The sequence below is a fragment of the Anarrhichthys ocellatus genome, unplaced genomic scaffold (genome assembly GCF_004355925.1).
Source record: "Anarrhichthys ocellatus isolate YVR2014 unplaced genomic scaffold, GSC_Weel_1.0 scaffold12, whole genome shotgun sequence".
Taxonomy (NCBI): domain Eukaryota; kingdom Metazoa; phylum Chordata; class Actinopteri; order Perciformes; family Anarhichadidae; genus Anarrhichthys; species Anarrhichthys ocellatus.
In genome coordinates this window covers 5,887,691-5,911,356 of record NW_022280042.1, presented here as the reverse complement: position 1 = coordinate 5,911,356, position 23,666 = coordinate 5,887,691, and the positions used below count along the sequence as shown (strand labels likewise).

At 46.8% G+C, this 23,666-nt stretch overlaps 1 protein-coding gene across 1 annotated transcript in view; it reads left to right on the top strand.

Moving 5' to 3' along the window:
• Nucleotides 1-22,563, top strand: part of klf7a (Kruppel like factor 7a) — a 32,911-nt gene extending 10,348 nt beyond the window's left edge. The window contains exons 2-4 of the mRNA XM_031852027.1: nucleotides 7,752-8,379; nucleotides 14,568-14,691; nucleotides 18,289-22,563. Of these exons, the coding sequence (XP_031707887.1) occupies nucleotides 7,752-8,379; nucleotides 14,568-14,691; nucleotides 18,289-18,340 (804 nt within the window). The 3' untranslated portion in view covers nucleotides 18,341-22,563. The remainder of the gene's footprint in view (nucleotides 1-7,751; nucleotides 8,380-14,567; nucleotides 14,692-18,288) is intronic.
• Nucleotides 22,564-23,666: the final 1,103 nt, after the last annotated feature.

Here is a 23,666-nt window from a genome sequence, read left to right as displayed (position 1 = left end):
GCCTCCGTTTGCTTCTTAGCTAACCCTGATGTTTGATGCTGTAATGAGGGACAAAGCCTGAAACGGTGGCTAAGTGTTACACAGCACTTGCAAGGCAAAAGCAGGGTAAACACAGGCCAGACGACTTCCTATTTAGCCGTAGAGAAGCGCGTAAGAATTAACTATGTTGGCTCTTATCAGTGTGGGCACGGCGCCACAGTTGCACTTAGCGGCGTGTGGACGTGATTGGGGTACCGAGCGGCCCTCTCCGACTGGCACAGTATGAGGAGGAAGAAGAGTTTTTCCGCTTCACTGTTCCCTTTATCTCCCCCCCTCTGTTATTCTCGGCCCTCCTCCCCTCTCTCTCTCTCTCTCTTTCTCTTTCGCTGCTCGCCGCTCTTTTGTTTCTCCGTGCCTTTTTCCAGCCAAGGCCCCATTCTCTCGCCCCGTCATTGTGTGGGGTAATGAAGATTAGCCAGCCTGCCACACACAATGGGGTCCCCAAATCCGGAGCGCAGACTCCCCAAATCCTGCCGCAAGCTGCTAACCCCGGTGTAAAACCACTGTTGTCGCCGACCCCCCTCCTAACCATGCACCCACACGCATGCACACATACAGACATTGAGGTTAGTTCACAAACATGTCCACTCTGCCGTGCTGAAAGCAAATGGCTAAAATGTCCCCTGATTAGATTAGGACGGTTTTGACAGCTGAGAGGGAGCGCTTGGCGACTCATGTGCCGATAAACAGCAGCTCACCCAAATCCAGTTAAAGTGAGACAGAGTTCCCCTCCCCAGCGAGTGCAACACGGCTCCACTCGTTGGGATTATACCCCCACCCTTTCCTCCTCCCCGTCCTCCTTGCCCTGCCATCCTCCTCTCCATCATTCATGGTATTCAGTCTCGAGACGCTTCTTCGCCAAAACTCCTCTGTTCTCTCCTCTTCCCTCCTCTATCCTATTTCACCCTCACCTCTCCGGTCCTCGACTTAATACCAGAACAAAGAGGCTTTCCACACTTTGTCACAAGCCATTTAGGTGGAGCAGCAGAGGTCTTTATAGTGCACTTGTTGTATCCAGAGCCTAATAATGTCGCCAGATCCTCACAAATCTGTTTACTTGTCGAGCCACTTTCAGCAGGATACACGCGTTGCTTTGTCTGTGTGGAGAGATAAATTATTCAGACGTGACAGCAGGAGAGAAAAAGCAGCATGTCCACTCATTTGGGAAGCCAATGACTCGCAACCATTTCTTTGAACATCATTTTACAGCGGGGCTCTTCATATTGGCGTCCATGTTGTTTAATGGGAATACAGAGAGGAGGTCCCTTGCGTCCGGGATGATGCGGATGTGTGGTTTGTGTTGTGTCTGCTCAGAGCAAGCGGTTGGGAAAACGTCTCTCTGCTCCATTAAGCAGAGGTCACAGGTTTTTTTTTGCACTCTGAGTGCTCCATCATTGTGGCTTTCCTGCTAGATGAAAGGTGCTTTGATGATTTTCCCATCATGTGCCAACACACGTTCATGTGCGCGTCGCGAACCTCCAGCAGCTGAGGGCTTAGCGGGGAGGCGTCTTGCCTTCGAAATGAGCAAAACTGATCCTCATGCTGCTCTGCAAAAGAAACAATTGCAGGTTCAATTCCCATGTCCAGGAGCGACGCGCTAAAGACTGAACCTAAGCGCGTTAAAATGTAAATCCAAGCATTTAGCCCAACATAACAAAATTGAAAACTGCTGCCTGAGAAGTGTTTCAAGTGTCTATTAGCGCATCCGTCCAAACAAAAATTGACTCTGTGCAAAGGAGGTGTCAGGTTTACAACCATATGTGCATTATTCCCTCAAACTCCGTCAGCAAATTGTGATTTAACAACTGGCAGTGTCTGTTATCAGCCCGGAGCCTGCGCTGTGTAAAACCGCCTCAAGGTGCTGCGTTGCCAGGCTTTGACGGAGAGGCTGACGGCGGCCCTGATTATTGCTGCGAGGCTAATGTCGCCTGATAAGGCCGTGTGTGTAATTAAGCTGTTTCCGTGGCGCGTTATCTGGAGCTAGGTGAGGCTCGGCTGGCTGGAGAGATGGAGCTGTTAGTCAGTGTGGAGGAGGACTCCTGCCTCCTGTCTGCGCCGTTGCAGACTTCATATCTCTCCCTCTCCCCTCCTCTAATCTGCAAAGTAGCTTTTTTGCTTATGCACCTGTAGAAGATGCCGTGGCTTCACCCTTCAGCCCTCACACTCCCTTCACTGTCCCCCATTCTTTTGCACAGCTTGCATAGAGGCCTCTTTAACCTGTCTGTCTCGCAGATAAATTGGCTCTGTCTCCCCCCCTCTGGCTCTGTCTCTTTGTGTCTCTGCTCCCTCAGTCTCTCCTTATGCTCTTGTCGCTGCTGAGCCCCATCGGGGCATCAGGAAGATCCCTCCGGCCAAACACTGCACCCCCCTGCCTCGCTCTCCATTGAGAATAACAGGATGAAGAGAGAGCGCTCCGCTACTCTGTTACCCACCCCCCCCACCCTCACCTCCTCCTAGCCCCGTAGGCAGGTTCCCCGCTCGGCTGGGATCCACCGATGATGCCATGCTGCTCTCCGAGGAGTCTGAAATCTGGGGGCTCTTGCACGGGAAGCAGCAAAAACCCTGAAGGGCAGCTTAGCGGGGAGGGGGCTGCTTTTCTAAGATTTTGTGTGGGTGAGGGTGGGTGGGGTGGTTCTGTGTAAGTATTGCTCAGTGAAGCTATAGATTACCGTCTCTGTCAGCTGCGACGGCCACCGCTGATGAGCTCCCGCGCGGTATCATTCCGTATCGATTAGGCACTGCGACGCAAACACACAAAGGCTGTTGGCGAGCTGGCCAGCGCCTCTGGCTACTGGTCATTTAGCTGTCACCTCAAAGTGATGGCTTGGCCCCGGCTCGCCAGATCAATGGGAGACATAGGCCCTATAACACACTATGGCAGGATGAGACACACACGTGCACCGACGCACTCACACACTGTGTCTCCGGATTACGTGCCTGCGCAAACTTTTCTTTCGATAAAAGTGCCAAGTGTTTATTCTGAATTACAAACTGCAATAACAAAGACGGCTGTAAACACAGTCAGTTAAACAGGGAGTCGTAAAAATGAAATCAAGACAATAACAAAAAAAAGGAGAAGACAATTTGGTTACTCGGTTCATTGCAGGCCAGATTTTCCCATTGATGTGATTGTGGTGCAGCGTCACCTGAAGGGTGAAACTGATTCAATTCTCAAAAGGGGTTTTATTCAGAGCAGTGGTATTGCATCCACAACCTGTGAACCTGAATATTACTCACTTTTATATGACTAATCAAACCACGGCTGGATACAGACATGGCCGAACCAAATAATCAAAATGTCATGTTTGTGATGAGAAGCAATCGTTTTCCAATTTGTGTTAAAATGATGATGACAATTAAAAGCACATTCTTTGAAAAAGACTGTTTTGCAGTGCTGAAAGACAGCGGCACAGACCCGGTCTCCCAACTCGTCAAAGGCCGATGCCTGGTCAGTGCCCCTCACCCTCTGACACCTAACCGAAAGCTGACGCTCCGTCCATGCAACGTCCAAAACTGACAGTGGGAATGTGTTGACAGCTCAAATGTTTACAGCCTCAGAAGCCCACAATACAAATATGATATAAGAGAGAGTTCAAAGTATAAAAATATGCTCAACAACAAAAGGCTCATTCACTTTCTTTATTGAGATTTTAAAGAGAAAACGCTCTCACTTATGCACAGGAAATATGCCAGCAGCCGGCTAGCTTAGCTTAGCATAATGAGTGGAAATAGCGGGAAATACCTAGCCTCTATAATGAAAGTTGTCTAAGATCTATATTCTAAGCAGGAAAAAAAAAAATCGAAATATTCCAGAATGATGAAGGCTGCAGGGAATCATCTTTGAAAAGATGCGACAGCACCCCCCCCCCCCCAAAAAAAACCACTTCAACAATAGTGTTGCCTCACCCCCTCCAGCTCAGGGCCCCCCTCAAAGTCCTGCCCTTTTCAACCCTGCTAGCGTCAGCGCTGGATATTATTATTCATAGCACCTTGTCTCTATCACGGCATCTGTAAAAACTGAACATGATTATCCTAAAATTAATGAGCCATATCCACCCCATTACATTTATCTGTTTAGTGGTGTTTGGGGGCTTCCTTTGGGGCATTATGCATGCTCTTCTGTTCATATTTATAACCCAGGCTTTTTATTAGCGACCTAGCGGGGTGCTAACAGTTGGGAGGCAGCCCGCGCTTTGATGCTGATGGCAGGCGGCGCGGCGCAGGCCAAATGTGAAGGGAGGAGAGAGGATCAGCTGCCAGGCCAAGGGCCCCGTGGACGAGGGGAGGACAGGGTGAGGCAGAGAGGAGGAGAAGTGAGGAGAGGAGGAGGAGAGAGAGACTTTGATTTTTATAACTCAAGAGCCAGAGAACGAGAAGCAGAAGTTGGTGAATGAGGGCTGGTTCACAGCTCTCAGCCCGCTTGACTTTGTGAGAAGCGTGTCTTGTGATCAGCGAGTATTTGTCACACCTGCTGTGTTTTAAGCCTCGCTAACGTCAGGTGTGTTCTGCATGTGTGACTCAGTGTGTGTGTGTGTGTGTGTGTGTGTGTGTGTGCAGAAAACAAAGTGCATCTGAAGAGGGTGCCTTTTTCCTCTGAGCATTTTAAGTTTAAATGTGCTTTTTAACCGAGTGAAAAGGAAAGTTGACGTAGAACTGTGCAGTGACCCCGACCCTATCCAGTACCGTTATATTCAATATCAATCCCCAAACTATTCAAAAAGCTTGCATTCCTTTGACATTCTTGAAAGCTGACAGTGACTGAAGCCACAGCTGACAATCATCAAGGTAATTAGCGAAGCAATTAAGGGCTGCTCATCAACCTGTCTTGGAAATGACATAAGTTATGGCAAGAAAACGAGAAGAAACGCCAATATGAATCAACTATTTTAATAATTGTGTAATCACTTCACTTTGTAAAGAAAAATATTTGCCTGCTTGCACACAGCTCTGACGGGTATCGAAGCACTCTGTATCACTTTGATAGTGTACTGGTTTCGATACCCAGTCCTTGTGGCCCTGCTCCCGGCGATGGCTGTCTTGTCCTAAGGAGATGCTTGACAACATGGAATCTGGCTCCAAGTCACCCCACCCAAGCGGGTTTGGAGGTGGAGGTGGGGCTGCTGGAGCATCCATTGGACTGTCTGAGTTTATCCTGGCTCACGTGAAGGCATCATCCCGAAAGCCTTTGAGGAAACGGACGCTGGCTTTATGCGGAGCCAATTCATGTTGGCTCTCCAGATCGGCGTTTGTCAAAACAGAGCTGGGGCGAGCCATGAGCGCTCCTTTATCTCGTGCGATGCTTTTGGCTCTTGATTCCTTGCCTACACACACACACACACACACACACACACATTCACTTTAGACTACGGGATCAGCCAAGAGAGTTTATGCTTGCGCGTAGGTGTTCGCACAAACGCACACACAAGAGCCGCGTAATTACGCATAATTATGCTACTCATATATACGCGGGCGCTTGCAAAATTATGTGCGCGCACACACACACACACACACACAAACTAGCATAATCACATGCAGCCACATTAAGTGTGCGTACACCCACACTGCTCCGCACTGCACACACAGGAACCGCTGATCAACTGCGTGACCTTCTCTCTTACGATGTTAATGTCACCACCTGGGGGAGGAGGGTGGTGGAGGGGAGGGGGGAGGATGGAGTGATGGGAGAAAAGAAGGGGGGGGGGAGATGGATGCAAAGAAAGAGCGCCTCCCCCCTCCTCCCTCACCTGCAGCCTCTTCAGCACTCTTACCTTGTCAAACACTCCCTTCTGCATGCACACTCGCACACTTATAAGTACAGCATGCATCCGAGCACGGCCTTGGGTCGCAACCGAACATTCGGTGTGCATGAACCCCTTTTCTGCGCGTGAGGCCTGTGGCTTGCCCGCCGACAGGATCCTGTTATGCCAAATGTCACACTTCCAAAAAAGGATTTACCCCCCACGGAGAAAACGGAGTCGACGCCTTCCTTCGCTCTTTCTACCAAGCCTCCTCTCTCCTCTCCTGCCTCCTTCACCTTGTCCCTCCATCACTCTCCTCCTCCTCCTCCCTCTTCTTCTTCTTCTTCACCTTCCACTCAGCCCCCCTCTCACTTATCCGTTTCTATCCTCTTTTCCGCTCCCTTGAACTATCTCTGCTTCACACACACTCACCTTGGTCTGCAGTCCTCAGCGTTTTGCTGAATAAAGTCCCCTTTAACTGGCTGGTTTTAGTGGATAATTAGTCCTCACCTTGGGAGAGGAGGCGATGACAATGAGAAGAAAAGGGAGAGAGAAAAGGGTGATTTGGGGGAATTGATAGGGGGTGAGACTGAAGTAGAAGGATGAGTGAGAAAGGGAGCGATGTGGGCAGGTTGAGGGGTTGAAAGATAAAATTCTTGTATTTTTCTCAACGCCTTCGATATTTAATTGCGTTCTGAAATAAAGAATTCAATTCACGATTCACTGGCCTCAGCCATCAAGGAAACAGAAGAGACCTCTCGCATAGCGCATGAAAGAAGTTATTTTTTTGAAAGCCATCACAGTCAAAAACAACAAAAAAAGAAAGCTTGTAGGTGTGCAGTGGAGGACATTATCGTCACTTTCACGCTGTAGATATGGTCTGGAGCAGCTTTTTAATTTGATATCTGGTATGCAAATACTGTGAACAGTCAAAAAACAACAAAAAATACAACAACTCCAAATCCCTTTTTGTTCCTGGAAGAAGACGACTTAGAGGAGAAATTACACTCCCTTGGCAACAGTCACCCCCCCCTCCAAAATAGAAAGAAAAAAAAATGTGGCCGGTTTATTTTTAGAAGGTGCAAACAAGCAACGTGTGTGTGTGTGTGTGTGTGTGTGTGTGTGTGTGTGTAAATGTCTCTGATGTGTTCAGTCTGTACAACCCTATTCCTGATAATGGAACGAGCTGCTCTGTGTGTCAGCGCCTATTTACACACAAATGAAGTGGCGAGAAGCGCGCGCCCAGTGGAGCTGCTAGCCTCCATCTCCAGCTGTCAAAATGTGTTAGTGGCTACAAGCGAAACACAACGATCCCTGGGATCAAACTGGCGCTGTCCATTCAAACATAATAGCTTCATCCTTGGACACGGAGCGTCTTCTTTCCCTCGCCGGCCCTCCTCTTCGAACCTTGCCAGCTTGCTGTAAAGTAATAGACTTCTCGGGATGCCAGTTCACACAAATCGGGGATGTAGCCTTTTATTTGCCCTCCGAGGGGAGAGGTGTAATAGGGATGAAGCAGACCATAACTACAGCTGAATAAATCTTCCTATCTTGGCTCAGTGGAAGCTGGTGCACACATGGCTTGTCAAAGCTCTATAAAATGTTGTTTGATAGGAGTTCTGTTCAGTTTAGGACTTCTCCTCCTGCTATCCAGGCGGCTCGCTTTCGTTCCGCACTGCAGCGGGTTGCAATCAATCAGTGTGTAATCAGCCGTCTAGCTGGAGCTGCCAGGTAATCCTGGCTGTCTTGGTGGCTGTCTGTGCATGCGCGCATGTGACAGCTGGCAGAGCTGCTAAGTTGCCTGTCTGTGGGTGAGTGGATGGCACCATGCAGATTCTCTCTCCGCACATCGGAGGATCTGGTGGCTGTTGAGATTGTCAAGTGGGATTTATGAGAGTGAGGAAGGGCATTTTCAGAGCTGATGCCCAAATGTGTCTAAAATGAGTCTTTCCTTTCCCCTTTTCTCTCCCGTAGACCTGCCTAGAATTGGAGCGTTATCTGCAGACGGAGCCCAAGCGTCTGTCAGAGCTCTTCGACAAAGACCTGGATGGCCTCCTGACTCCGGCCTACCTGAAGGAGGATGGTGATGAGGAGCTGACAGATGCCCTGCTCCCCAGCCTGCCCATCCTCCCGGAGCCCCTGAGCCCACCTCCACTCATCCTCTGCCCAACGCGGAAGAATTTCCCCTCCACCGGTGCAATGAAAAGAGACCTCAAACTCAAGGGCCAGCAGCTGGAAAACGTAGAAGTGATGGAAGGGGTCCACCAGGCCCAGCTGAGCGCCGTCACCTCCCTGACGCCCCCGTCGTCGCCGGAGCTGGGCCGGCACCTCGTCAAATCCAACCAGACACTGACGGCCTCGGCGGACGGGACGCTTACCCTGAAGCTGGTGGCCAGGAAGGTGGGGCTCAGCGCGGCGCGACTGGTGGCGACGCACACACTCCCCGTCCGGATGAAGGACGAAGATGAGGGGGCGGCGTGTGTTATCGGAGTGGGCGAGCTGCCGGAGAACAAGAAGAGGATCCACCGCTGCCAGTTCAACGGCTGCAGGAAGGTGTACACCAAGAGCTCCCACCTCAAGGCCCATCAGAGGACACACACAGGTGAGAATTATTCATAACGTTTAGATTATAATCAACATTGTGCTATAACCGGAAGAAAAAAGCAGCGCTAGATGGAATATTGTGCAGCTATTTTGGGTTTGCAAGCACAATAAGAGTTCATCAACTCAATCAATAATTCTATTTTTTTAGTTTGCACAAGGGAGTGAAACGCACATTCCAATGTGTAATACTCATTAACTTCAAGATTGGTTCAATAAAACTATTTGGAATTGACCACACAGCTCACACTCTCATTAAGTGTAAATGTGTATGTTTTTATACGGGTAGGAGTTGTACAGAGACACAAGGTTACACACTCTGTGTATAGTTTGTGAATATGAGCACTTTAATTGGTGCACTTTTCCATATAATGTCCGTATAAGTGCCCCTATGAGACTTTCAGCCAGGCAGCTCTGAGGACGCCTCTCTTACCAGAGGTAGCCACTTGATACACCTGCGGGTAATAAAACTGATTGACACTCATTGTTGGCGACAAGACTGAAAAGACTCAATCCTGCAGCTAAATGGCTGTTGCACACTGACGGAGACACAGCCGGAGTGTGTTGCTGTGGTGTTTCCTTGAAGTCTCAGCCTCTCCGTCACACACGAATACTATGTGGGACAATTTGCTTCTGCTTAATTTCTTTGGTCTTTGAGGGGAAATAAACTGTTGCCACTTTTCTAAAACGCCGACATTTACATCTACCTACATCTATCTGTTTATGTGAGCACTACATTCATTCAGTCATTCATTTATTCACCCTTTCAGCCTGCCAGCCAAATCCCTGAATTCCTAGATAACCTGACTTGAGATAATTGAGGAAAATCTCCCTGCTTCACATTTTTGGAACAAGTACAAAATGCACATACAGTGATAAGAAATGTAAAGAGAGAAGAAAAAAAACAGCCAAGTAAATCATAGAACAGGCTTAAAACCTGGCCGCCGTGTCGTCACATAAAAATATCAGCATGTAAGATAAAAATGCGATTATTTCAGAGAAACCTCTCTAAGTACTTCTGTGCCAAACCAGGACGGGTCCTCCTAGTCAAGGTTCTTCTCAAGAAGGAAGGGGGGGGTAGGGTTCAGGAGCTATAACTCTCCCGCTCTTCCATCTCAATCCCAAACCACTCAGACCCCTGTCGGGGAGCTGTCCTCCGTGTGAGTAACTGCACAGTGATGGATGGATTGACCTGGATAGGCTGCCGTTTCCCCCGCTTTATTTCAGGCCCTCCCCGTCCTCTATGCGTTCTGTACTGTAAGTCTGGGTCAGTGGTCCTTGGTCTGGGGTTGTCCGATTTCACAGGGGCAGCAATAGGGTCCAGGAAAATACGTGTCAAATGTAATGGTGTAGTATTATCTAAGTAGGCAGGGGATGAGGGATTCCGTCTGTGTGCTTCTTCCGATAACGAAAGAAAAGGGAAACAATAATAGTCGTTTGCCGTTTTTTAACCAGCAGGGTTATGATTCAGCGTCCTTCTGCCTTCAGGTCTCGATCGCACCAAACACATCAGAGGTGTTTGTTTGAGTGTTTTCATTGGGAAGGTGAAGACAATGGAGTCTGGTGGAAATAATTGGGCTGCAATGGCTAAAGAGTGTAGGTCTGTACCCGTCCTCCTAAGAGAGGCGTTCAGGGATATGAAATGCTTAGAATAACACATTCAATGTGTGGTGGACTGCCATCTGGATGCTAATATATAGCTGTTTTTAACGTGTTTCAACCCGTGGAGGTACAGCAGAGAGCGTCCATCATGCTAAATGAGGTTACAGGGACTGTTATTAAATTGTCTTGCTCCCCACCATCTAAACTTAAAGGTTGACGGATCACCAAAGAAGTCCAATTTAGAGGCCACACACGGCTTGTTTACAAGCTCTGGCTCGCTCGTATCTTTCGGGAGGTGGGAGGGTGTGAATATAAATAAATCCAACTTGTCAACGACTATTTGTCGGGAATGAAGAAAACACTCCGTATGTGTGATCACACCCTCGGTGGCGCATCACCACAGGTTTCGCCATCAGCACAACGGGCACAGACACGCGATCATTGATTTCTCCAGTGTGGCATGTCCGTGCTTGGACTCTATGCCAACTGGGCCAGCTCTGGGAGACCAGTGCCACTGATGCTGTCCAGTCACAATACCCACACAAGCCAAGGGGGATGGACCAGAAGGCTGAAACAAGTGAATCAGAAATTTGCCGATCATCTGAAGCGTCCCATATTTGTCGTAAGTCATTATATTGCACAAACTCAGTTTGTGACATGGTTTCCGTATTTATGTTACGTTGTTTATGTACGTATTTTATGCAGTTTTCTTTCTCTCTCTTTCCACCAAATTGTTTAGATATTAATATGTTTTAATGACACAATATTACATATAGCACCGTAAGGGGCTCAGTTTCTCGAGGAACCCCAGCTCCCCCCCCCCCCACCCGCAAGCTCATCCTTGTCACTGAAGGTGCTTTTTGTTAAAAGCAGCCACCCAAAGGCCATCTGTCTTGTTATTCCAACTAGGAAAGCAGAATGATGACGGGGGGGGGGGAATGTCGACATAAGATGACACAAAGAAAGCGCAGAAGCTAAAGAAAAGGCAGGAGAAGGGGAGATAGTGACGTGGGGTGAAACAAAGAGTAGATGAAGACAGAAGACAGGAATGGGGGAGGTACAGTAGAGCGACCCTCTTCAGAAAGAGACAGCAGTGCCACAGGCTCCCCCATTCACTGAGCCATTATCCTGACAAGTTTAAAGATGTCATTACTCAAATCCTCTTCTTCTTAGTTGTTATTTCCATAAATTACCGACGGAGAAAAGGCTACGATTTAATCTGGAATTAGACGGGCTGAGTTGAAATGACAGTGCCCTGTAGAGCTTTTTGTGAATAGGCTTATGGCAGATAAGAGAATGGTACAATTCGATTTTGGGAAGGGTGAGGGAACGGGTAAAGCACTGTTGGGTTCTTCTGCTCTTCTCTCTCTCTCTCAGTCTGACTGTCTCTCTCTCTAGTTCTCTCCTTATATCAGTCTTCTCGTAACATCCCTCTGTATGTGCTTCTCTCTCACGCTCTTATTATATTGCTCTGCTCTGGCCTCTCTCGCTCTCTCTATTTTAGGACTGAGGCCAATGAGGAAAATATCAAACTGCGATATAATGTTCAGACATCCATATACTTAAGGCCCTGTCTTTTATGTTTTCTTCTGCACAAATAATGTCAGATAAAATACAACGTTTAAGTACACTTGGCTGGTTTTCTCTACAAATGAACCAACTTCTCCCCCATTTACAAAGATGCTGTATTCTCCTAATGGGATACTTGACTTCACTCAGTCTTATACAATTTGAATCATGACATTCACGGGTGCAATTATGTTTATTGATACATAGTTGATGGTAACAATGATGAAGCGTTCGTCTTTCAGCTCCAGTTCTCCATCATCTTCATGTCTCTCGCCCAACATTCTTTATTCCTCCATCAGCTCGCCCATCTATCACCCTTCTCTCTAAACCCGTTTCGCTCCTCCTCCCCCCTTTCTCTCGTCTCCGATGCAGCAGTTCTGTAGTTGTGGGCAGGAGCCTTGAAAAGCGTTCTCCGAGAGCCTCTCTAATGACCTCTGAGACCCGGATGCCCTGCCTCAGCTCCAGCTAATGGAGGGAACGCAATTAACTTCAACACTGGCACCTGAGAGGCTGGAGTGAGTGAGTGTGTGCACGTGTGTGTGCGCGCGCGTGTGTGTGTGTGTGTGAGAGAGAGCATTCGGAAGTAACAGATTACACATAATGGGATTACGGTGACTCAGGAAACACCCAGTTATCAGATTACAAGTGAGAAATATGTGATTGCTTATTTGATTACTAAAAAAGAAAAGAAACACATTTTCAAGGGGAGAAAAGCATTGTGATTGTGCAACATCTTTGCCTGAAATGAGTGAGTGGTGTCAGCTGATGGGGATTTGATCAAATAACGCAGAATAAACAACAGCACTGTCCACAATCCTGATTCTTTAAAAATCAGAAGAAATAATCCACTTATAGCTTCATAATCTACATTATATGTTTTACAGGCAAAGTAATCCCAAAGTAACAGAGCATAATCAGATTATGTTGCTGAGTTGGGGCTAATCCGGTGGATTAAGATACTGATTGCCTTTTCAATCTGCCAATCAGTCGGACTCCATGTGAAACATTTTGTGTGAGTGTGTGTGTGTGTGTGTGTGTGTGTGAGTGTGCACCTGCTCTACTTGCCTGTTTGCAGGAGGGCATCTTGAGGAGAGAGGAGACAGGAGAGAGGAGGAGGGGGGGCTCTGTTGCTAGGCAACGGGGGGCAGCGTATCGTTGGAGGAGTCGGTAGCTGAGTGGTTATGTACCGCTGCAGGCTCTGGTCTGTTAGTGCCCACCCCCCCTGATTCCCTTTCCTCCTCCTACACCACCACCACCACTACTACCACCACTACTACTACTACCCCCTCTCCCCCCCCATCTTGCCCCGTACAGCTCTACGGTTATCGTTGCTAGGCAACTGCCTCCGTGCTCTGCCAGCGTGCTCGGTAATTGGCCGGTGGCATGGCGGCGTGCCGTTGCCAGATCCAGCCAGCTGCACCGACTACTGCCTCCTCATGTTTTCAGTGTACACCCCCCCCCTCCACCTCCTCACACACCCACACATATACACCCCGCCCCCTTACTCCCGTTGCTAGGAAACACATTCAGGCATCCCTGCCTCTCGGGAATTTCATTGGCCAGAGCGGGATGGCCCAGACCTGCTGCTCTGTGTGTTTTTTGGGAAGTGAGGCAGTATGAAGGGATACGTGTTCACAATGTGGAAATGCATAGATGGCTCATTTCTGGGTCTCCAAACCAAAAGCACTTAAATTTTACTCCAGCAATGAGTTTACTGGGCAGTGTTTGCCTGCCATCAACATATTATACCTGGAACAAATTCATTTTATACATCATAGTTGAGCTTTTTTGTGTCAAATTGATGCAAATGATACTAAAATGATGTAGTTAACGGTGTAAAAAAAGTCAAAATGACTTACACGTGTTATCAATTTGTATTCATCACTGGTGTTTTTTGCCATTTGAAGATTGCCTCCTGGGGGACATTCTTTTCTCACTTATTCATTTAGTGCGTCATCTCGGCTGCCACCTAATGCACCTCTGTTTCTCACCATCAAACCGTGCAAGATTCCTGTTAACAGGCAACATGGCTGCTCGCTCAGTACGTCTGATAGAAAGGGCTTTAGCAGGTCACGCGTTCATCTTTGCATTTTAGGACAAATTTGCCATGAAATTGCAGTCCATTCATACAGTATACATTGTTGATTTTTTCACCTTCTGCCTCACGAACGAATCTGTGCACGACGGGTGAATTTCAGTCTCGCTCCTCTCAATCTTGACTGTCTCCACAAAGCAGTTGCTCCGTTGATTGTGTCCCTTTTCGCTAATCACATTCAACAAATTAAGCCTGTTTTTGTGCCGAAGCCAGTCAAGCAGAGCCGGTCAGTGTGCCAGCGTGTCTGCGTTCAGCCACGACGAGCCACCGGTCCAGATGGGATGTGACTGATGCAGGTGACATCTTCGGAGCTGGACGCAGCTGGCAGATTGCGGGTTCCTTTGCCATTATGCCGTATGACCGGTCTAATTATCACCACCCCGCTCCCCTGCCGGCATATCTGCAGCCTCTTCTGCCTTAATCCACTTCTGCAGCACTTCCTCTCCTACTCCTCTTTTCCCTCCTGGTCTCATCTCACCTCCTCTTCTCACTCTCTCTCATCCACCTTGCCTCTAATCCCTCATCCTCTCCCTTTCCACTTCTTCATCCCGCTCCACTTCTCTCTACCCTCTACTCTTCTTCTGCGTGTTCAGCAAGACTGGAGACCAGTGGGAGCTTCTCCAGCTCACTGTTAAACATCGCCTTGATCATTTTTCAGACCCCAAAAAAAGGAGATATGGGATCTTTATCAGTTAAATAGAACGCAAACTCAAAAATATACAGGAAATAATCTTTTAAATAAGAATCTCTGCACGTATATTTAGCATAATGTATCAAACATCACTTTGAAGACAACTTATATTTGGATTCATGAGTCCACAACAGAACCACAGAGGGGTTTTTGCATGACAAATATGCGTGTGATTGGTGGATGAGCAATGAAACAGGTGTTTATGCATGGTTTTTTTTTTTCACTCCCCCAGGTGAGAAGCCGTACAAGTGCTCGTGGGAGGGCTGCGAGTGGCGATTCGCCCGGAGCGACGAGCTGACGAGGCACTACCGCAAACACACCGGCGCTAAGCCTTTTAAGTGCAACCACTGTGACAGGTCTGTCAAAACACAACTCTTCCTTCTTTCCTTTTCCCTTGTATGTTTTTTTCCAAGTGTCATTTGAAGTACTTCCACCTGCACAGCGGGTTGTTTTCCCGTTGTGATTTGTACACAGTTTGGTTTAGTAAAGCAGCGCTACAAGACGCTGGTAACACACCCAAATGTGTTTGGTACTGACCCAGTTTCAAAGTGTGCTGGCAGGATTACTAATGTGTGCTCCTCTGCAACACGCGCCAGACTCAACCTGCTCAGTCGTTCAATGGGAATCCGAAGGTTGCTTATTCTGCTCTATACCCACATTAGGCCCTGTGCAGCATATTAATAGTGCTCCTCCACACATCATGCTACATGGCCTTGATTTGGAGGCTGTAGAACCCATTATCACACATCACTGGTATAGAATATTAATTTGAAGGGGACTTATCATTTAAAAACTCACCTTTTCAGTGCTTGTGCACATACATTTGGGTATCCGGAGTGTCTACTAACCCACAAACTGTGAAATAAGACGACCTAGTCAGTTTTCTGAGGGCTAGATTGAGATTGGCTCAGATTTGGAGGGTGGCTTTAAGAGACGGGCGCTAAAACGGAGCGTTTCAGACAGAAGGTGAGTGAAGGTAAACTCAAACAGACATTGTGATTTGTTGAACATTGTTGATCAATGATTCATAAACCACTAATAGAGTTAATATTTATAAATATTAAGTATTCCTTATTCAAAAAAAGGCACCAGTTTTGCTGTGTTGGACATTTTAGAGGAGAAATGTATTTTTTGGGGATTTTCCGAAGCCACCATGAGCCAGAATACAGGTGTGTGTGTGTGTGTGTGTGTGTGTTACTGTAAATAAAGCCTCAGCTGGCCCGGTGATTGGAGGGACTATCCTGTAAACCGGATGATTCCTGGTCTGATCCCTGTGACCCTAAGCACCGAGCATCTCTAACTCGTTAACTATTCCACTTCCTGTTTATAGCCTTACACAGGAGAAAACACCCCCCCCCCCCGTAATCTTTAACGGAGGTGTAAAAGTTTGTCACTTTGAAGAGCTGATCCGACGCAATGTGCCCGCGACTCTGCGTCCTAATTAGTCACCCTGGCTCCATGTTTAATTATGAACCACAGCAAAATGTTAATTTGCAGGGCTCCGGTGGCAAAAATCATCAAACATTCAACGGCCATTATGAAAAGATCAGCTTGACTCAGACACAAAAATCTTTACTCCGATTTTAATTACGCCCCTTCTGTCTGTGATCCGGCCCTCGCTGACACCTCTGGGACACCTCAGTGTTTGAGGCAAGGAAGCCCGGGTGAAGACGTGGGCAAATGAGTCATTTCAAGTTAATACACATCTTTAGTTTTATAAACTATTAGTATATGCTACATCGGTGTTCATGTTGCACTAAGTGCTTTTACTAAATAAAGCCCTAACCCGAACACCTCATCATTTACAGAGGCTTTTATGGTAGATTTTGCCATTTCATGTCCATGAAAGATAATGATTGCATTTTCGTTTATTTCATTTAATATTTGTATTATGCCACATTGCATGCAGTTTTGTCAATATAAGTCAAACAGTGCATTACATTCAACAGTATTTAGGTATTAATGAAGCTTAAAATGAACAAAGATGACATGCATTGTGAAAAAAAGGTTTCAGCAATGTGCTATATGCGTGTGCAGCCTCTTTGGCAGCACGTTATTGAATATGTGACCTCTTGAATCATGTATAGCTTCATTATGAGAGGACAAAAAGAAAGGAGTTGTCACCTGGGGTACTTTGCCCTAATGTGTATGTGAGAGTGTGAGTCATCCGTGCATGTGTGTGTGTGTGTGTGTGTGTGGTAGCAGAGAGTCAGGCAGTGTCAACTTAATCGGGTCTCAGCTGGACAGACTGTAAATACAGTACCTCTCACCCCTGATTTCCCACCTCCCCTCCCACCACCACCACCACCACCCCCCTGCAGGCACATCCTTAATTCGGGCCCACCTCTGTCATGTGTCACAAGGCGCCCAACGCCTCCAGCCCAAAACACACACACACACACACACACACACACACACACACACCCTGCTGAGATGAAGAAAGAGGGGAAACAGGGGAGACGGAGAAGACAGGGTGGAAGATTGAGGATGAGGTGGGAGGAGGGGAGGGGAGGAGGGGACAGACCCACGGTGTGCCAGCTGGTGTCGTGCCCCCGAGTCGTGACTCATACTTTACCATCTGTCTCTCCGAGCGCACACACACACACACACACACACACACACACACACAAACAGCCCTGCTCGTCTCCTGAGCCATCCATTGATCTCACATGTGTTTGTTAGCGTGCACGCAATTCGTGGATGCAGAAAACAGGGACACATATGCAGGTGTGACAGTAAGACAGATGACTGGTGGCTCATCACAGTGTAACCCCCCCTCTTGGCCAAACACTGATTCATCTCGACATCTCAGACAGTTGCCTCTGTCTCAGTGGAAAGAGCCAATCTGAAACTGGTGTCAAAAAGAACATGAAAATCAACAGTTGCAGAAAGGGAGTCTGACTCCCAAACGGGTTTCATAAGTAAATGCTTTGGATTTATTGCACGTTTTTACTCGTTTTAAATGTTATTTTATCTGAGGAATGGTTACCAAATGTTGTGTTAGGAGTATTCACAAAGGGCCATTTAAATAAATGGCAATCTAACACTAATTCTGCAATTTGTAGTGGTTTTTCATTTTGGCATAAACAGACAGCAGAATATATTGTGTCTTTATGGACACAATATATTCTGCACTTACCTTAATTTCAAACACATTTCCTGCAGCAATTTGGGGGCAATTTTGTTGAGTCTTGTTTCTTTTTTTCCCCTCCCAAACATTATTAAACTGAACCACTTTAGTAAACTCTCAAAAACAAGTCTCCATCTCAAATACTTCTTAACGCACTAATCACCAGAACTTGCGGCTCCCAATTACCTAAAAGAAAGCAACACTTGCCTTTTTGAGAAAGCACTCGTCTGGGGAATGGAGCTGTAGTATTTGTTCAGCAAGCGTGCAACAGAAACACTGTTGAGCTAGGTCTCCTATGAAGGCTGCATCTTTATGTACGCACACGTCGAATAAACAGAACACCAGCTGAAGGCATACATTATGCCAATTTGTGGCAATCAGGTTGAAATAATCAAACGTTTTTTGAAAGCCCTTCATGGAAGAGAAATAGGCCAGTGCACTTCCAGAGCAATTCAACGTCTCACTGTGCAGCTCTGCGCTGGCAATGCTGCCTGATTTCAGAAGAGAGGCTTCGATTCATCTAATACAGCTAACGTTTTGCAGAACATGTTTTGCATGCTGCTTCCCCCCCCCCTCACCGTTTTACCATATCCATCTGCGGGCTCTCTAGTTATTCATGGCGCAGCTGAAGTCATTAGGAGTGCTGCTGAAAAATGCTGATTATGAATTAGTTACACATATACTAATTGCGTGTGCATTGGTGGCTCAGCGCTCACTAGCTAACAGCAACATTTAGCTCAATCGACAGAACAAACTGCTCCCCCCCCCTTGCATTGGTAACAACCTAACCGGCTGTTCTCTGTTTCCCTTTCTTTGGTTGCAGGTGTTTCTCGCGGTCGGATCACTTGGCGCTACACATGAAGAGGCACATCTGAGAGAGGTCAGCGGGAGAAGGGGGATGGAGGCGGAGTGGAGGAATGAGAGGGAGCATCATCTGCAGAAAAATAACACCATGGATGTAAGAGAGAGAGACGACGGGATGGACTCAAAAGAACACCAGATTTGGTCATTCTGGACTTGAGGGAGAGGCAGCACACAGGGACGCTGACTACAGACAGAAACACAGACGGGCAGACGGACGCACGCCAAGCGGCCCTGTCAATCTGTGCTCAGCCAGTTGGTCCATGATTCCACAGTCACCTCGTAAATGTCTCGCATGGGCGATACAGATGCTCCATCCCACCCCATCGTGTGTGTCTCAGAGGGGATGTCACGCGACGAATGGTGGACCACGTGCCTGTAGTTGGCAGCTCTTTGTCGCAGTCGTCCTCACGGCCTTTGTGGTCGTCCCTTGGTCGAAAGCACTTCCAAAATGTCGGCCCTGTTCATGCGGCAGCGCACCACGCACCAGCGAGCTTACCACTGGACCAGTTGTACAGTCATTTCCCCGTGCGCTGACAGCAGAACTGCTGTTTTGTATATTTCCTCTTCTTAGAATGAACCTTGTGCTGAGGAGAGCAGTTACTTTCCTAACAGCAGCTAAACGGCATTATCTCACAGGGTAAGCGAGCAAGAAAGCAGACTTTCTCTCCCTCAAAACCTGCCACAGCCTTTACAAATCGCCAAAGGGTTTATCATTTTATCTATAGGACAGATAATAATTTGTCAATTTTTCATCCGACCTTTGTCACATCTGCCAACTGGATCCATTTATAAATCCTTCTGGTCCAATAGCATCGGAGCACTTGTTTGAACGCAGCGTTAGATTGGATTTCTCAAAGACTCGAGACAGGACTGTGTTGCACTGATGTGCTGTGAAGACAGATTGAGGTCATCCAGAGGACCGGCTTGCTTTATGAACATCATCCATTGAGCGTTTCCACAGGATGAGGCTAACTAATCTACTCTGGATAAGGCTGTTCATCTCCGAGAATGTCATCTGACACCGAGCGTCTCGAGAGGTGCTGATTGGCTCCTACGAGCGTTTTTCTTCTCCAACATCTCGGCTCCATACGAATTATTGTCAGGAACTGTTGCACAATTGACTCTTTGCAAACGTTTTGTAAAAATGCCCCGACGGTCTTGGACTGGGTGACAATTCGGTACTCACCAAACGCTGGCTTCCACATGCCGTCGGAAGTGCGGACAGCCACATGCACAAGTCGAAAAAGCAGCTAGCTGACTGCGATAGCACACCGAACGTAAACAAGATCACTATGTATGATAAAGGCTATATTGTTTCTATGAAAAGATTCTCCTTTTTGTTCAAAGCTGACAATTTAAAAGACCATTTTGAAGAACACATTGGAAACGGATGCAGCCAAAAAAAAGAAGTGTCTACTGTTGATGCCTGAAATGATCTCTTTGGCCTTTGAGAGTGATTGGCACCCAACTAGCCACCGGGCTGAGGAGGTTTTTTTGTCCTGTCCGCAGCACCCATGCAGAACAAAAACAGAAAAAAAAGCAGCATTCAGCTCTCCTAATCGGACCCTATGCATATCCAAGAGCATCCTGCTGACTTCCTGACCACACATGTATGTCTGAATGCAGATGGATGGGCGCGGAAGGACTTGTATGAAGACACAACTTCAATCAATTTGGTGTCTCTTCTCCGAGCAAATCGATGTGAATGTATCTGTTGTAAGTCTGTACATGTTGCTAGGCCCATGAAAAGACCATTTGTGTTGATAGGGTAGATTCTCTTTTTCACATTAGGATATGAATGGCTTGATTTGGAATAACTAGCTAGTCACGGCTGGGAGCTTCTGGCATTTTACTGGTCGCACTGGACCAGTGGGGAGGTCATTGAGTGCAGGTTTCCAGTGGGCAGCTGTAATGGGTAAGCGGAGGAACAGTCTGCTCCGTCAGCAAACGATAACTGCCCCATCAGCTCATGAAACTGCAGCGGAGTGAAACCCACACACGAGACACATACATACACTCCCAGAAAACTGGGAATCAACATTTGTCCTTGGCGGTCTGACTCTTGCCCGACAGAACAGAGACGCATCACATCTAGCTTTAGCCCTGTGTCTCGTCTTTAATCCACAAATGGATTTTGGATGATCCTCGACTCAATTCAAGCGCACATGAAACAAACAGGCAGCTTGGATTCTTACGAACGCGATTGGGAAAAACTATGTCAAGGTGTTTATTCTTTATTTTACAAGACTTGTAATACTTGCAGTGAGGCACACAGCAGTCTGCCTTTTGGCAAGGGAGGCAGTAAATTGATTTCACTCTGTATACCAGAGGCGCATTTCAATTTAGGGTATGAATGCATTCCAGCTCAATCATATCTAGACATGATCTGTCTGTGGCTCTGGAAGTAGAAGCTCCCGCTTCGCATAAATATTGAACTCTCTCTGTCCAAACGTGCAAATATGCCAGGCTGGCTTTTATATTGAACTCCGAGGTGACAGGCCTCCACTTGCAAAGACGGGGAGGGAGGGGCCACAATAGAAAGCCACGGGTACAAGTTTGAACTGCTGGTTTATTTTCAAGGAGACCAAAAATTCTCACTGGCCATCCGGGTTGCAGCTACAACACACATCAGTGCTACCATTCTTTGCGTTTCATAAAAATCGTAGAAAGTGACAAACATTTGGTTTGCAGAAGGGTTCAGGTGGGGATGTCTGTGCAGGTTTGTGGTTCTCTTGCTCAGCCCCGACTCTCCACGTGGAGGAGAAAATGAGGAATAAGCAGTTTAATTAACCCAGGGGGTAAAATTTGCATCATCAATGGCAGCTCTACTTGTGTGTCAGTATTTGAACGGGGTGCTCTCCTGTTGGACTGAATGTTTGCGAATGTGTGGGAATGTGCAGAACTGTTTCGCTTTTGTTCATGTTCTGTATGAAAAAGGATTTTTGGACTGGAAACACTGAATGTGTTCTTCATGTTCGTTGAGACTTTTAAGGAGCCAAGTTCATGGGAAATATTCAAGTGACGGGACAATTTCAAAATTTGGACTTTCTCAAGCTCAAAGACTGGGATTTCTAATGTGAACGTGTTTTTTCTGGAAAAAAAAGGTTGTTTCATGTCGTCCCAGAGGATGCGGTTCAGTTCGGTGTCATCTTAATGAATGATTGTCAATTCTGCTGTGCCTGTGTGTTCTTCGTCTGTTTGTATTTGCACTCTGCAATTTTTTGGAAAGATCACTTGCATATCTGATGTTTTCTGTCCGCTTGTGCGCAACACTTCACGCCAACGACCCCGGGTGATGAAACACTGATCACGAAGTCTGTATAGTAGCTGTTTTTTTAGCACAAATGTACACATTCATGCTACACGGATTCACACACCAAACTACATGCATGCAGACACTCCCTGAACACACAGATTCATACAAACACGCGCACACACACACACCTACACGCACAAGCACATTCTGAACGTACTCACACACACACTCTGTCCGTCCTTCTTATGTGTATTTCACCGTTTTTCATGCCACCTTGTGGGAGTCAGAGATCCAGACTGCAGCTGAGGGGGGGAACACTCATTACTATGTGTGACACCACCTCTGTTTCCACCAGGTCTGAATTTCAAATCAAACGAACCCCCTTTTTCTACCAGCATTCCCTCATCGCCCCCTCCCCCCCCTTGTCCGACTCCCCCTTCCCTTCCACCTCCCCTCCTCCCCGCCCTCCACCTTTTTCCTCCGTTGTCTTTCTCCTTTTTATTTCGCTGTACAAAGTGTTTCAAATTTATCATTTGTATATTATGATGTATGGGTACGATAATGTTCTTTATTATGGAAAAATGAGAAAGATTTATTTTTGTTACCGGTTTGTTTCATAATTCCTTTTTTTAAATTGGTATTGTAATATCTCTATGCAAGGAACTGTTCGGTGAATCGTTTTTATTTAAGAATGTAATTATGTGTAATAAATGGTAGAAGCAGTTTGGCATGGAGTATTCACGGTTCTTGTTCTCGTCTGTTAACGGCGGTTTCATCCGGCAACAATATGCACCTAATCGTCAGTCCTCTCAGGGAATATTTCTTATCCGCTCTCAATCACAGAGCCATTCAGTTTGCAAACAATGAGCGGCCCAGAGTACGTCCACATACCCTTTTGCTTTTATTCCCACTGACCAGACAACCTTAAAGGACGGGCTGGTTTAGCTCTACTGCATTTGTTAGAGTTAAATGTGCAAACCTTCTTGGGTTAAAGTGGGCAGGATAATTAATTAACATCCTCCTGTTTCTGCTATTTGCAGCAACCCACCCTTGGATGAATTGGATGAAAAAAAGCCTCTGATTTATCGCTCCTTCTGATCAAACGGAGGAAATGGGCCAGAATGCCTTCACTTTGCTTGAATGCACTCCCTCGTTGTCTCCCTCTCAGGGAGCTACGGCATGTTAATTACATCTGTTACCAACCAAGGTGATGACTTATCCGCTATTCCTGCCTTTTGACCATGACTAGCTGATAAAAGGGTAATCGAATAACTAATGGCTAATTAGGGGGTAATTACTCCCTGGTAAATGGCCCTATGCAGTGTATTAATTCTCCTTGGGTCTGGCAGTGAGAAACTCCCATAAGGTTTTTTTTTTCATTTAATGCTCCCTAATTGAAATGGGCACCCTCATCAAGAAGCTTACATGTATCTGTCGAACTTAATGTTCTTTTATCTGTAATTACAGACAGCCCCACATTATCTACCTAACTACACCTACTACGTCAGTCACAGAGACACATTATGAAATTAGAAACGACGGAGACATTTTTCAGTAAAGGTCGCGTGTCCCATGAGCGCTTTCCGATCGTGGTTTCCATTCCATGTGATGGAGATGAGTTTGTATGTGAGTTCACAGCGGAACGAGTCGCCGTTAATGTGTTTCAGCAGAGAAGGGGAGCACATCCACATCAACACACAAAGGTTAACACACATTCACAAATGCAGTGTCGTGCATGTACGTCTGCAGGCAATTTAGGCGTTTTCCGGTCTGGGAGTTGTCCGTGTTTTCGTCCAATAACTTTAACCCTTTCATATGGTGTTTTCAGTTCTTAAAAGTTTGTTTTTACTTAGCTCCACCCACTTCTGTCACCTCTGGGTTGCAAAAAAACAAGATGGCGACGGCCAAAATGCCGAATTTAGCGCTTCAGAACCGCAGACATCAACCCAATGGTTGACATGACAGTGACTACGTTCACTTCTTACATCGTAGAACGTAATATGTCCCTGAACCAAGTCTGACCACACAGTTAGGATTGAAACACAAAATGAAAACACACACGTTCTTCTTTTCAAACAGCA